We start from the raw sequence: 15,542 nt of genomic DNA, 5'->3' as shown, positions 1-15,542 counted from the left end.
TGTGGTTTGTTCTTTATGGTCTCAGTCGATCATAAAGCTCATGTTTGATCACTAGGGAGGAGGACTCCACGTCCTCATCCACCTCCCCTCCCCCCGGGGGCAGGGAGTTTAACAACACACACACAGAATTCCCCCCCACACACACACCCACAGAGAGAGAGAGAATCCCCACACCCACAGAGAGAGAGAGAAAGAATCCACACACCCACAGAGAGCGAGAGAATCCACATACCCACAGAGAGCGAGAGAATCCACATACCCACAGAGAGCGAGAGAATCCACATACCCACAGAGAGAGAGAATCCCCACACACACAGAGAGAGAATCCCCACACACACAGAGAGAGAGAGAATCCACACAGAGAGAGAGAGAATCCACATACCCACAGAGAGAGAGAATCCCCACACACAGAGAGAGAGAGAATCCACATACCCACAGAGAGAGAGAATCCCCACACACAGAGAGAGAGAATCCCCACACACAGAGAGAGAGAATCCCCACACAGAGAGAGAGAGAATCCCCACACAGAGAGAGAGAGAATCCCCACACAGAGAGAGAGAGAATCCACATACCCAGAGAGAGAGAATCCACATACCCACAGAGAGAGAGAATCCCCACACACAGAGAGAGAGAATCCCCACACAGAGAGAGAGAGAATCCCCACACCCACAGAGAGAGAGAATCCCCACACCCACAGAGAGAGAGAATCCCCACACACAGAGAGAGAATCCCCACACACAGAGAGAGAGAGAATCCACATACCCACAGAGAGAGAATCCCCACACCCACAGAGAGAGAGAGAATCCCCACACCCACAGGGAGAGAATCCCCACACACAGAGAATCCCCACACACAGAGAGAGAGAGAATCCACATACCCACAGAGAGAGAGAATCCACACACCCACAGAGAGAGAGAATCCCCACACCCACAGAGAGCGAGAATCCCCACACCCACAGAGAGAGAGAATCCCCACACAGAGAGAGAGAGAATCCCCACACAGAGAGAGAGAGAATCCACATACCCAGAGAGAGAGAATCCACATACCCACAGAGAGAGAGAATCCCCACACACAGAGAGAGAGAATCCCCACACACAGAGAGAGAGAATCCCCACACAGAGAGAGAGAGAATCCCCACACCCACAGAGAGAGAGAATCCCCACACCCACAGAGAGAGAGAATCCCCACACACAGAGAGAGAGAGAATCCCCACACACAGAGAGAGAGAGAATCCACATACCCACAGAGAGAGAATCCCCACACCCACAGAGAGAGAGAGAATCCCCACACCCACAGGGAGAGAATCCCCACACACAGAGAATCCCCACACACAGAGAGAGAGAATCCCCACACACAGAGAATCCCCACACACAGAGAGAGAGAGAATCCACATACCCACAGAGAGAGAGAATCCACACACCCACAGAGAGAGAGAATCCCCACACCCACAGAGAGAGAGAGAATCCCCACACCCACAGAGAGAGAGAATCCCCACACAGAGAGAGAGAGAATCCCCACACAGAGAGAGAGAGAATCCCCACACACAGAGAGAGAGAGAATCCACATACCCACAGAGAGAGAGAATCCCCACACCCACAGAGAGAGAGAATCCCCACACCCAGAGAGAGAGAGAATCCCCACACCCAGAGAGAGAGAGAATCCCCACACCCACAGAGAGAGAGAATCCCCACACCCACAGAGAGAGAGAATCCCCACACCCACAGAGAGAGAGAATCCCCACACCCACAGAGAGAGAGAGAATCCCCACACCCACAGAGAGAGAGAATCCCCACACAGAGAGAGAGAGAGAATCCCCACACCCACAGAGAGAGAATCCCCACACCCACAGAGAGAGAGAATCCCCACACCCACAGAGAGAGAGAATCCCCACACCCACAGAGAGAGAGAATCCCCACACCCACAGAGAGAGAGAATCCCCACACCCACAGAGAGAGAGAATCCCCACACACACACAGGAAGCCCCAGCGCTACTCCCCCAGCCCCTCTAGAGACAGTGTAGGAAAACAAGGAAGCATGTTCTACTTGATGTCTTTAGTCTTTACTGACGGGTCCATTGATTTCTGCAACATACAAACAGGTCTGTGTTGTGTGGGAGGAGGAGGGGTGTCAGAGAGGGGCTGTGACCCAAAAAGGCACCATGTTCCCTATATAGTGCACTACTTTTAACCAGAGTCCCCATAGTCTGAGACCAGAGTCTGGTCTGTTCAAAAGTAGTGGACTATATAGGGAATATGGTGCCATTTGGGATGCAAGCAGTCTCCAAGAGGAGTGGACCAACCAACACGGCTGAGCATGTCGCTACACGTGCTGCAGCTGTTGCTGCTGATGATGATGGGAGAAGGGGGGGGGGGGGGGGGGGGGGGGCAGCACTCTCCGAAAGGCACAGGCGGGCTCCAAAACAAATACCAGTGGTAGCAGTTAGGGTCCAAGGGAATTCAACTCCAGGCCTGGAGTGCCAAAGTACTCCTGGTTTAGTCCATTGATTGATTGAATCATGTCTCTGATTGGCCAGAGAGTCTAATCATCTGGCGATGTCATCACCGGGTTTTAATTAGTCTGATTAGAAGGAGCGAGAGAGAAAGAAACCCAGGAGACTTGCAGTCCTCCCGGACTGGAGTGGACTATCCCTGTTGTAGTAGGGCAGAAACTGAAGAGAGGAGAAACAGCATATACAAAAATATCCTTTAGAATAGAATTTACAAAAAGAGCGATTATTATTACACAATCTTGAGCCCGTTTGCCATCTCAGCAAGAGGACGGCGCTATGCCAGGTCCAGCTGATTCAAAACCTTTACACGTCATTAGAACAAAACCCTGCAATATTTGCTAGAACAAGAGGGCAAAACATTTACAGTAGGAGGAACATTGGGGAGAGGGAGGGGTGTCATGGACAGACTAGTTACATCTTCTGTTAATACGAATATTTAGAGAGAGCACATTAAATATTATATACCTAGTTGCCCTGTACATGTAGAAAACAATGCATATATAGCTATCGAGAAGTTAGCACAAAAAAATGAATCAAAATAATATAACAGTAGTCCTCTGTCCCTAGTGATACACGTCTGCTTCTGTAATGTCTTAATACAAGTCTAAAAGTACAGAAGATACGAAAGTCAAGTATTTTTCTGGAATAGAAAACTAAACCAAAAGATGAATCGGGATCCAAATGTGACGGATTGTTTCGGACTAAGAGTCAAATCCTAACTTGCACTTAAGACAAATTCTCTCCCATTCACATCTTCATGACTAAGTGAAAATTCAACTTAAGTGGAAGTTAGGATTTGCCCCCAAAGGGAATAAGGCAGGTTTGTATGGTCCCAGCAGAGAAGGAGATAAGATAATTGTACATCCCAAATGACACACTATTCCCTAAGTAGTGCACTACTTTTGACCAGAGCCCTATGGTCCCTGGTCAAAAGTAGTGCACTATATAGGGAATGGCGTTCCATTTGGGAAACACTTAATAGCACCAGCACACAGACAGCCCCTGGCAACTGGCACAAGTACAGCAGAAAGATGTACCGTTGCATCCTGGGTAGATTATCTAAATTGCTTTGCAGATTGTGTTTTAGGCTTGGTCTCAAATGGCACCCTGTTACCTACATGTACAAGACTCTGGCCAAATACACAGTGCACTATATAGGGAATAGGGTGCCATTTCACATCTGCCCTATTAGTTAGGAAAAGTGTCAGTGTCCAAGGATGGGACAGCACCCAGTCATCTCCTTCATACACAGTGGCCCTTGTAAGAGACAAGGTGAGGATCAAGGAGGATTTGGAGGGTGGAGGAGGGCTGTGAAGGGGGCTATAGGTAGAAGCCATGATCATGTCCACTGTGTAGGGGGGTCCCTGGGGCCTTTGGGTTGTGTGCAGCGGTTACCGTATCCTGGAAGACAAGAGAAGAACAGTGTTGTGATTAAAGCGTTGGGGACTTTCAGGCCACGTCACCTGACCAGGAAACATTCTGCTTCTTGGTTGTGGTTATATGTTATGACTAGAAACCAGCGTTTTCCTGGTCAGGAACAACTCAGGGCCCTAGTTATAGTAAACAACTATAGACACAACATGACCATATTTACTATCACTTTCCCTCCTCCTCCTCCTCTCACTCACCCATCTCTGAGGAAGCCTTGCTCTCTGCTGTGATGTCTGCTACTGTGATGTTGGCAGGTGATGTTTCCACTCCTGCTGCATCTGAAATCTTCTTACTCCTCTCTCCTGACGGTTCTAGGACAAACACACACAGTGTCAGGTTTCTCTGTCACGCAGTACCACACACACACAGTGTCAGGTTTCCCTATCACGCAGTAACACACACCGTAGCACACACACACAGCTGTTCCTTTAATAAATGCCTACAGTCTTATCATTTCAGGGTCATTTGTGGAACAGTGTACACCTCCAGCAGACTAACTAGGAAACCTAATAAAACCAAGCAGGCTAAAAGATAAGCTTGGAGAAGTGTCAGATGAATACTACATTGGTAATTAGGTTACGCAGACAGACTGCCTCTCTGCTCCCGACTCCAGACCTGACAGACCTTCAGACCAGACAGAACTCCAGACCAGACAGACAGACAAAACTCCAGACCAGACAGAACTCCTTCCAGACCAGACAGAACTTCAGACCAGACAGAACTCCAGACCAGACAGACAGACAAAACTCCTTCCAGACCAGACAGACAAAACTCATTCCAGACCAGACAGACAAAACTCCTTCCAGACCAGACAGACAGACAAAACTCCTTCCAGACCAGACAAAACTCCTTCCAGACCAGACAAAACTCCTTCCAGACCAGACAAAACTCCTTCCAGACCAGACAAAACTCCTTCCAGACCAGACAAAACTCCTTCCAGACCAGACAAAACTCCTTCCAGACCAGACAGACAGACAAAACTCCAGACCAGACAGACAGACAAAACTCCAGACCAGACAGACAGACAAAACTCCAGACCAGACAGACAGACAAAACTCCTACCAGACCAGACAGACAAAACTCCTTCCAGACCAGACAAAACTCCTTCCAGACCAGACAGACAGACAAAACTCCAGACCAGACAGACAGACAAAACTCCAGACCAGACAGACAGACAAAACTCCAGACCAGACAGACAGACAAAACTCCTTCCAGACCAGACAGACAGACAAAACTCCTTCCAGACCAGACAGACAGACAAAACTCCTTCCAGACCAGACAAAACTCCTTCCAGACCAGACAAAACTCCTTCCAGACCAGACAAAACTCCTTCCAGACCAGACAAAACTCCTTCCAGACCAGACAAAACTCCTTCCAGACCAGACAAAACTCCTTCCAGACCAGACAAAACTCCTTCCAGACCAGACAAAACTCCTTCCAGACCAGACAAAACTCCTTCCAGACCAGACAAAACTCCTTCCAGACCAGACAAAACTCCTTCCAGACCAGACAAAACTCCTTCCAGACCAGACAAAACTCCTTCCAGACCAGACAGAACTCCTTCCAGACCAGACAGAACTCCTTCCAGACCAGACAGAACTCCTTCCAGACCAGACAGAACTCCTTCCAGACCAGACAGAACTCCAGACCAGACAGAACTCCAGACCAGACAGAACTCCAGACCAGACAGAACTCCAGACCAGACAGAACTCCAGACCAGACCTTTTAGATCATCAATGATTAATTTTCATGGAGATCTGTGCAGAACAGAGTGATGTTTTACAGCCAAACCCCTGCTCTCTCCTAATCACCCATCTGAACATCAGAACAGAGTGATGTCTTACAGCCAAACCCCTGCTCTCTCCTAATCACCCATCTGAACATCAGAACAGAGTGATGTTTTACAGCCAAACCCCTGCTCTCTCCTAATCACCCATCTGAACATCAGAACAGAGTGATGTCTTACAGCCAAACCCCTGCCCTCTCCTAATCACCCATCTGAGAGGGAGGGACAAAACCACATCTGAGACTGAATGAGGCCCAAATGGTACTCTATCCCCTTCATAGTGCACTACTTTGGACCAGGGCCCATGCACTGTATAGGGAATAGGGTTCCATTTGGGATGCATCCTAGGGTTTATGTTGGGTAATGAGACCCCCCCCCCCCCTCAAGCCATCAGAGGCAGCATGGGCAGCCAATCATTTAGCCTAAACACTGAAGAGATGAGCCACCTACCTCTCTCTGTTATCTGTGCCTGTGTCCTCTTCTGCTCCTGTGAAGAGAGACGGAGGACACAGATTAATAACAGGGCTGAAGAAGAGATGATGGAGGAGAGACGGAGGACACAGATTAATAACAGGGCTGAAGAAGAGATGATGGAGGAGAGACGGAGGACACAGATTAATAACAGGGCTGAAGAAGAGATGATGGGGGAGAGACTGAGGACACAGATTAATAACAGGGCTGAAGAAGAGATGGAGGAGAGACGGAGGACACAGATTAATAACAGGGCTGAAGAAGAGATGATGGAGGAGAGAGACGGAGGACACAGATTAATAACAGGGCTGAAGAAGAGATGATGGAGGAGAGACGGAGGACACAGATTAATAACAGGGCTGAAGAAGAGATGATGATGGAGGAGAGAGACGGAGGACACAGGGCTGAAGAAGAGATGATGGTGGAGAGAGACGGAGGACACAGATTAATAACAGGGCTGAAGAAGAGATGGAGGAGAGACGGAGGACACAGATTAATAACAGGGCTGAAGAAGAGATGATGGAGGAGAGAGACGGAGGACACAGATTAATAACAGGGCTGAAGAAGAGATGATGGAGGAGAGACGGAGGACACAGATTAATAACAGGGCTGAAGAAGAGATGATGATGGAGGAGAGAGACGGAGGACACAGGGCTGAAGAAGAGATGATGGTGGAGAGAGACGGAGGACACAGATTAATAACAGGGCTGAAGAAGAGATGGAGGAGAGACGGGGCCTCCATCTCTTCTTCAGCCCTGTTATTAATCTGTGTCCTCCGTCTCTCCTCCATCTCTTCTTCAGCCGTTATTATCTCAACGGAACATATAAAGCAGTTGTTCCTGTCTAGAACCAACACACCTCAACCCATCATCAAGCCCTTAATGACTTGAATCAGGTCTGCTAGTACTGGGCTGGAACTAAACCCTGCACACCCCGTGGGTCCACAGAAGCAGGACTGGAGAACAGACGTCTAGAGGTTTGTTTCTATAAAGCTGGTGAGAATGGTGTTCACCTGAGGAAAACCTGCTCCTTTTCCTGACTGGTTCTCTGAGATACTCCAGTCTGATGGTCCTGGTGCCTTCAACTCTGATGGGTCTGGAGATGGACAGAGAGAGGGAGAGACAGAGGGAGAGAAAGTAAAAGACGAGAGAGAGAGAGAGAGACTTCCATAGAGAGACACAGTAGCTCTATATATTTGGGAGCCTCAAAGTGCCAGGCTTCTAGGCTGCGGACACAAGAGCATGTCTGTCATGTCTGGCCACGAGACGTCTCTTTCCAACAGCCTTTATGTACCACTGACTTCCTCATTCATTCCATTGTAGCTGTTCTTACATGCTGGAGGTCATTTAGGCTCCAAATACGACTGTTCCGTCGACCAACCCCCGTCTGTCTCCTCAGCTCTTAATGGTTGACCCTGACCTTCCTGTCTTCATTGTGTGTTTAAGACTAGTTGTAAACGTAACACTAGTTGTAAACGTATATATGCTGTCTTGTGATCTTTCTATATTATTGTTATATTAACGTTGACCTGCATGTTGGAGTTTGGAGCGGAAGAGTTTCACTGGACCGTGTGCATGTGACTAATAAACTCTCATTTGATAAATGTCATGAACACACACCAACACACAATCTAATGAGAGCATGTTCATTCCAGAGAACGTTAACTCTGCCCTCCATCCCTGTCTCGCTCCATCCATTCATCCTCCCTCCCTTCACAGCAGCACAGGGCTGAGGCTGCCCTCCATCCCTGTCTCGCTCCATCCATCCATCCTCCCTCCCTTCACAGCAGCACAAGGCTGAGGCTGCCCTCCATCCCTGTCTCGCTCCATCCATCCATCCTCCCTCCCTTCACAGCAGCACAGGTCTGAGGCTGCCCTCCATCCCTGTCTCGCTCCATCCATTCATCCTCCCTCCCTTCACAGCAGCACAGGTCTGAGGCTGCCCTGCATCCCTGTCTCGCTCCATCCATTCATCCTCCCTTCACAGCAGCACAGGGCTGAGGCTGCCCTCCATCCCTGTCTCACTCCATCCATTCATCCTCCCTCCCTTCACAGCAGCACAGGGCTGAGGCTGCCCTCCATCCCTGTCTCGCTCCATCCATTCATCCTCCCTCCCTTCACAGCAGCACAGGTCTGAGGCTGCCCTCCATCCCTGTCTCGCTCCATCCATTCATCCTCCCTCCCTTCACAGCAGCACAGGTCTGAGGCTGCCCTGCAGGCAAGGGGTTCATAACGGTTGAACGAGGAGGGGGATTCAGAGAGGAACCATTAGCGGCCAGTGAGGGGTGGGACTCTGGTTTGAGCGGAGCGGGGTTATTTGACAAAGCCCTGCTGGCACAAAAAGATCCTTAACCAACTCAGAAGCTAATTTGATGAACAATATTTGTGCCACCTTGGTAATTGTGGAACTGCATTATCATTAACAAACAAAAACAATCTTGCATTGAGAACCAGTCAGTAGCCCTGCTGCCTGTGGTAACGATAACGCAGCTATGATGACAAGTTGTAGCTGGAGAAACGTCCATAAGCATTAACCCCTCAGAGCTGGACCCAGTTGGACTCTGCTTGTAATGATCTCTAGAATTAATTATCTGGCGGTCCTGCAACGTCTGCCCTTGGGCCTAATGACATCATTAGGCATTGGGCCTAGTATCAATTTCAGTCAGGTACTGCTGCTGGGGATATCCGACGTAGGACCAGGAGTTTTTCAGACCATCTGAGCTGATCTGTTAAAACTCAGGGCCCTAGTTGTACTTGTAGACTAGACCTGGGGCCTGAAGTACTTCCTGGTCTGGTCACATGGTGAGGAAAACCTCCTGGCCCTATGTACGTCCCTAATAGAAGTTGAGTGGTGTGATGATGTAACACTAAGGAGTTGGTGTGACGTTGTAACACTAAGGAGTTGTAACACTAAGGAGTTGGTGTGACGTTGTAACACTAAGGAGTTGTAACACTAAGGAGTTGGTGTGACGTTGTAACACTAAGGAGTTGGTGTGACGTTGTAACACTAAGGAGTTGTAACACTAAGGAGTTGGTGTGACGTAACACTAAGGAGTTGGTGTGACGTTGTAACACTAAGGAGTTGTAACACTAAGGAGTTGGTGTGACGTTGTAACACTAAGGAGTTGGTGTGACGTTGTAACACTAAGGAGTTGGAACACTAAGGAGTTGGAACACTAAGGAGTTGGAACACTAAGGAGTTGGAACCCTAAGGAGTTGGAACCCTAAGGAGTTGGAACCCTAAGGAGTTGGTGTGACGTTGGAACACTAAGGAGTTGGAACACTAAGGAGTTGGAACACTAAGGAGTTGGAACCCTAAGGAGTTGGAACCCTAAGGAGTTGGAACACTAAGGAGTTGGAACACTAAGGAGTTGGAACACTAAGGAGTTGGTGTGACGTTGTAACACTAAGGAGTTGGAACACTAAGGAGTTGGAACACTAAGGAGTTGGAACACTAAGGAGTTGGAACCCTAAGGAGTTGGAACCCTAAGGAGTTGGAACCCTAAGGAGTTGGAACACTAAGGAGTTGGTGTGACGTTGTAACACTAAGGAGTTGGAACACTAAGGAGTTGGAACCCTAAGGAGTTGGAACACTAAGGAGTTGGAACACTAAGGAGTTGGAACCCTAAGGAGTTGGAACACTAAGGAGTTGATTTGGGCAACCTCAAGGCTTTTTTTATTTTAATTTAACTAGGCAGGTCCGTTAAGAGCAAATTCTTATTTACCTTGGCAAACCCTAACCCGGCCAAACCCTAACCCGGCCAAACCCTAACCCGGATGACGCTGGGCAAATTGTGCGCCGCCCGATGGGACTCCCAATCACGGCCGGTTGTGATACAGCCTGGAATCGAACCAGGGTCTGTAGTGACGCCTCTAGCACTGAGATGCAGTGCCTTAGACCGCTGAGCCACTCGAGGAGCCACTCGAGGAGCCCCCCCCCTTCATATGGTGGTGTCTGGCTTCCAGACTGGATATATACTGCAGAGAATCAGAGTTGACTTAACTAAAAATCTGGTCATTTCATTTCCATGCTCTCTCATCAACAACAGTCATAACAAAAGTCATCTGGAAGTTCTGAAGCTGAGATGACTGAGAAGGCGGCAAAACTATCCATGTTCAAGGTCTGCAGAGTTGTTTCTGGCGCCCTCTTGTGTCAAGCCACCACACTGCAGCAGAAGACAGCGGGCAGACCAAGGGGTGGAGCCAGTCCTGGAGGGCTGAAGAATGCCCGAAGGTGCAGGTTTTTATTCCAGCCCAGGTCTAAAACACTCAATTCCCCTTTTCACAATTTAAAATAGGAGACTATGATTAGTTGATCATTTTAAATCAGATGTGTTAACTTACAGTTGGGATGGAACAAAAGCCTGCAACACATTGGCTCTCCAGGATGTTGGAAATTGCAGACCCTCCCTTGTCTGTCGTCTCATGATGCCAGACATCTTACTACAGCTCACCATTCCTGATGTATGAGACCAAGACTGGGACCGTTAAAACACACCTGTGGCCAAAATGAAGGACTCTGGGGTTCTCTCAGGTAGAGGGGGAGGGGAATCTTCACTCTGGTCACTGTCTGGGTCAGAGGTCAGAGTACAGCAGGGGTTATTACCAGGGGTCAAAGGTCAAATTGACGGCCAATCAACAATCAAACGACAGCGAGAAACAGGTACATCTGAAATGGTGCCCTATTCCTAATGATTAAGTGCACTACTTTTAGCCAGAGCCCTAGGTGAAGTAGTGCACTACTTTTAGCCAGAGCCCTAGGTGAAGTAGTGCACTACTTTTAGCCAGAGCCCTAGGTGAAGTAGTGCACTACTTTTAGCCAGAGCCCTAGGTGAAGTAGTGCACTACTTTTAGCCAGAGCCCTAGGTGAAGTAGTGCACTACTTTTAGCCAGAGCCCTAGGTGAAGTAGTGCACTACTTTTAGCCAGAGCCCTAGGTGAAGTAGTGCACTACTTTTAGCCAGAGCCCTAGGTGAAGTAGTGCACTACTTTTAGCCAGAGCCCTAGGTGAAGTAGTGCACTACTTTTAGCCAGAGCCCTAGGTGAAGTAGTGCACTACTTTTAGCCAGAGCCCTAGGTGAAGTAGTGCACTACTTTTAGCCAGAGCCCTAGGTGAAGTAGTGCACTACTTTTAGCCAGAGCCCTAGGTGAAGTAGTGCACTACTTTTAGCCAGAGCCCTAGGTGAAGTAGTGCACTACTTTTAGCCAGAGCCCTAGGTGAAGTAGTGCACTACTTTTAGCCAGAGCCCTAGGTGAAGTAGTGCACTACTTTTAGCCAGAGCCCTAGGTGAAGTAGTGCACTACTTTTAGCCAGAGCCCTAGGTGAAGTAGTGCACTACTTTTAGCCAGAGCCCTAGGTGAAGTAGTGCACTACTTTTAGCCAGAGCCCTAGGTGAAGTAGTGCAGTGTAAAGACAAAGGTACCATTTCAGATGCAGCCAGAGAGACAAGCTCAGAATACATCCTCCCAGATTCAGAGCCATAACCACCCCAAGACAACACGCCACAAAGCCAAGCAGAGCCAGAATCAACACCAAACCATTCAATCATTCCCATCAAATCACAGCTGTTTCAATCACAAGCGAAGAGATCATACAATCAGAGATCAGGTGATTTTGAGATCATGATTAGGATATCGCTCGATTCCCATCAGCTGCCTTTGATCAAAATCCCATCTCTGGGCAGTTAAGTGATTGTCAGGCCATTGTGTGTAGCGTGGCAGTATAGGAGGCTTTACACCCGTGCACACGGTTGGTTGGTACACATGCACTGTTCCCCCCCCACACAAATCCATCCCAGCCACCCACCTTTCCAGGGCCCACTGAAACATCTCCTGGTGCTTGGCCGCTCTCTCTCTCTCTCTCTCTCACACACACACACACACACACACACACACACACACACACACAAACTGCCTGCTCAGTCTGCCTCAACTCATCCAAGCCTGACATCTCACATGCTCACAGCACTCTCCTCTCCATCCCTTCCCCACTATCTCCATATTTCCATCTCTACTGAGGAGTCTTTCCACATCAACTATCCTCCCAGACACTGTTTTCTTCCCCACTATCTCCATCCTTCCATCTCTACTGAGGAGTCTTTCCACATCAACTATCCTCCCAGACACTGTTTTCTTCCCCACTATCTCCATCCTTCCATCTCTACTGAGGAGTCTTTCCACATCAACTATCCTCCCAGACACTGTTTTCTTCCCCACTATCTCCATCCTTCCATCTCTACTGAGGAGTCTTTCCACATCAACTATCCTCCCAGACACTGTTTTCTTCCCCACTATCTCCATCCTTCCATCTCTACTGAGGAGTCTTTCCACATCAACTATCCTCCCAGACACTGTTTTCTTCCCCACTATCTCCATCCTTCCATCTCTACTGAGGAGTCTTTCCACATCAACTATCCTCCCAGACACTGTTTTCTTCCTCACTCAGACCCAGCCTAACACTACTCTGACAAAGGGCAGAGGGAAACACAAGCAGAAAAAGGTTCCAGGAGACATTGTTCATTATTAAAACACATTATTGAGCTGTAGTCAGTTGTGCTTAGCTTCAGGTTATCCACACCACTCGCCTGCTAGCAGAGCCATTTGTGCATCCATAACCCACTTTATTTCCTGTCTAGAAGTCTGCGATTATGCACGGATGCTCAAATGGCTATTCTAGCGTGTCTAGTCTCCTCTCCTGTCTGAAACGCCCTGTTGAGGCCCAGCAACATCTCTCCTGTCTGAAACGCCCTGTTGAGGCCTAGCAACATCTCTCCTGTCTGAAACACCCTGTTGAGGCCTAGCAACATCTCTCCTGTCTGAAACACCCTGTTGAGGCCCAGCAACCTCTCTCCTGTCTGAAACACCCTGTTGAGGTCAAGCAACATCTCTCCTTGGGGAAAGAATAAACAGCCTGGTACATTACAGTCTGTGTCCCAAAAGGCACCCTTTTGTCAAAGGTAGTGCACTATATAGGGAGCCGTGGGGCAGCCGGGGGCCAGCAGAACACCAGCCCTGTTTGCACCACAGACAGATGTTAGATTAATCCATGCTTTGGCCCACAGAGCACCGCTAATGGCCCACTTCCAATGGGCTGACATGCAGGCAGACACACCTCCCCCGCCAAGCACGGAAGGGCAGAAAGCACCACATGCCATGAGCGCAGACACATGAACAGCAGCACCCGTAGACACACATGATCAGATGTTTACTCATCTCACACTCAGAACATTTCACACAGTCAACAAATCATCCAATAACAGACTGACAAGTCTTACATTACCCCTTTCAACATAACCCCACCTAAGAGTTACATTATCCCTCTCAACATAACCCCACCTAAGAGTTACATTACCCCTCAACATAACCCCACCTAAGAGTTACATTATCCCTCTCAACATAACCCCACCTAAGAGTTACATTACCCCTCAACATAACCCCACCTAAGAGTTACATTACCCCTCAACATAACCCCACCTAAGAGTTACATTACCCCTCATGTTAAGACTTACCAGCTGTTTCCTCCCACACAACCCATAGACAAAACTCCACCATCTTTACATAGCCCCACTCAGCATCCTGTACCGTCCTGTTCTGTCCCTTCACTGTCACATAATACTATGGTAACTCCAACTTGAGCCTGGAGTCTACAGCCTAAACCAAGGCCTGCTGGAGTCTACAGCCTAAACCCTAAACCAAGACCTGCTGGAGTCTACAGCCTAAACCCTAAACCAAGGCCTGCTAGAGTCTACAGCCTACAGCCTAAGCCAAGGCCTGCTGGAGCCTACAGCCTAAACCAAGGCCTGCTGGAGTCTACAGCCTAAACCCTAAACCAAGGCCTGCTGGAGCCTACAGCCTAAACCCTAAACCAAGGCCTGCTGGAGCCTACAGCCTAAACCCTAAACCAAGGCCTGCTGGAGCCTACAGCCTAAACCCTAAACCAAGGCCTGCTGGAGTCTACAGCCTAAACCCTAAACCTGCTGGAGTCTACAGCCTAAACCAAGGCCTGCTGGAGCCTACAGCCTAAACCCTAAACCAAGGCCTGCTGGAGTCTACAGCCTAAACCCTAAACCAAGGCCTGCTGGAGCCTACAGCCTAAACCCTAAACCAAGGCCTGCTGGAGCCTACAGCCTAAACCCTAAACCAAGGCCTGCTGGAGTCTACAGCCTAAACCCTAAACCTGCTGGAATCTACAGCCTAAACCCTAAACCAAGGCCTGCTGGAGCCTAAACCCTAAACCAAGGCCTGCTGGAGCCTACAGCCTAAACCCTAAACCAAGGCCTGCTGGAGCCTACAGCCTAAACCCTAAACCAAGGCCTGCTGGAGTCTACAGCCTAAACCCTAAACCTGCTGGAATCTACAGCCTAAACCCTAAACCAAGGCCTGCTGGAGCCTAAACCCTAAACCAAGGCCTGCTGGAGCCTACAGCCTAAACCCTAAACCAAGGCCTGCTGGAGTCTACAGCCTAAGCCAAGGCCTGCTGGAGTCTACAGCCTAAACAAGGCCTGCTGGAGTCGACAACCTAAACAAGGCCTGCTGGAGTCGACAACCTAAACAAGGCCTGCTGGAGTCTACAGCCTAAACCCTAAACCAAGGTCTGCTGGAGCAGATGAAATATGGATCTAGACACCATCTAATAACATGGACAGTGTGGTGTGACACTATCGTGCCGTGGTCAGTTTATTAGCTCCAGTGAGACACCATTATGTGTGTGTGTGTGTGTGTGTGTGTTGTCCTCATCCTACAGCGGACTAGGACTGGGTTACCATGGTAAAATGGCAGATTATGTATTTACTGTAGTTAAGAAAATGAGTGACTATAGCAGGTCAGAGTTGGAAGAAACAATACAGAAATAATTCAGTTTATTGACACTTTTTTGGGGGGGGGGGTTACAAGACGATCATTTTAGTTCCATGGTTTAACAAGTTTTATAACAATATATTCAATGTATCCAAACATTATCTGTTTTATACATAATTCAAATGTTAATTCTCCACATAAGCAGTCCATAAGCAAGTCTGTGTGTATATAATTACTCTATATGGCAAGCCAGTGGTCTGAAACTGTCAGTTGGACTGGTCAGTCTCCATTGTCCCTCGCAGTGCTGTGTGTTTATGTAGATCTGTGGTCTCCATACCTTGTCTGTGTGTGTGTGTCTAGACTGCCTTCAACAGCCTGTCATTACAGTGTGGCCTGCCAGTGCCCTCTGGCCACGGACGTAGACTCCAGCTCTCCACAAACTGACCCTAGATCTGCCTGTCAGCTGCTACTCCACCCTAAAGCTGACCACAACAACCACTGACCCTTAGTCAGCCCTTATAATAGGACCCCAGCCAGACCACCTGGGTTCA

At 48.7% G+C, this 15,542-nt stretch overlaps 1 protein-coding gene across 4 annotated transcripts in view; it reads right to left on the bottom strand.

Moving 5' to 3' along the window:
• Positions 1-2,037: 2,037 nt before the first annotated feature.
• The window catches only part of LOC139404704 (tyrosine-protein phosphatase non-receptor type 12-like), a 75,070-nt gene continuing 61,565 nt past the window's right edge, over positions 2,038-15,542 (bottom strand). For 2 of the 4 annotated variants that reach the window (XM_071147332.1, XM_071147333.1), the window contains exons 14-18: positions 10,695-10,766; positions 7,210-7,292; positions 6,177-6,213; positions 4,138-4,251; positions 2,038-3,910 (exon numbers count right to left, since the gene is read on the bottom strand). In XM_071147332.1, coding sequence (XP_071003433.1) covers positions 3,849-3,910; positions 4,138-4,251; positions 6,177-6,213; positions 7,210-7,292; positions 10,695-10,766 — 368 coding nt within the window. In that variant the 3' untranslated portion in view covers positions 2,038-3,848. The remainder of the gene's footprint in view (positions 3,911-4,137; positions 4,252-6,176; positions 6,214-7,209; positions 7,293-10,694; positions 10,767-15,542) is intronic. The other 2 variants (XM_071147334.1, XM_071147335.1) reach the window with 1 other exon arrangement.

The sequence above is a fragment of the Oncorhynchus clarkii genome, unplaced genomic scaffold (assembly GCF_045791955.1).
Source record: "Oncorhynchus clarkii lewisi isolate Uvic-CL-2024 unplaced genomic scaffold, UVic_Ocla_1.0 unplaced_contig_12320_pilon_pilon, whole genome shotgun sequence".
NCBI classification, from domain to species: Eukaryota; Metazoa; Chordata; class Actinopteri; order Salmoniformes; family Salmonidae; genus Oncorhynchus; species Oncorhynchus clarkii.
Note: the sequence above shows the minus strand (reverse complement) of the source record. Positions and strands in the feature narration are given on the sequence as shown.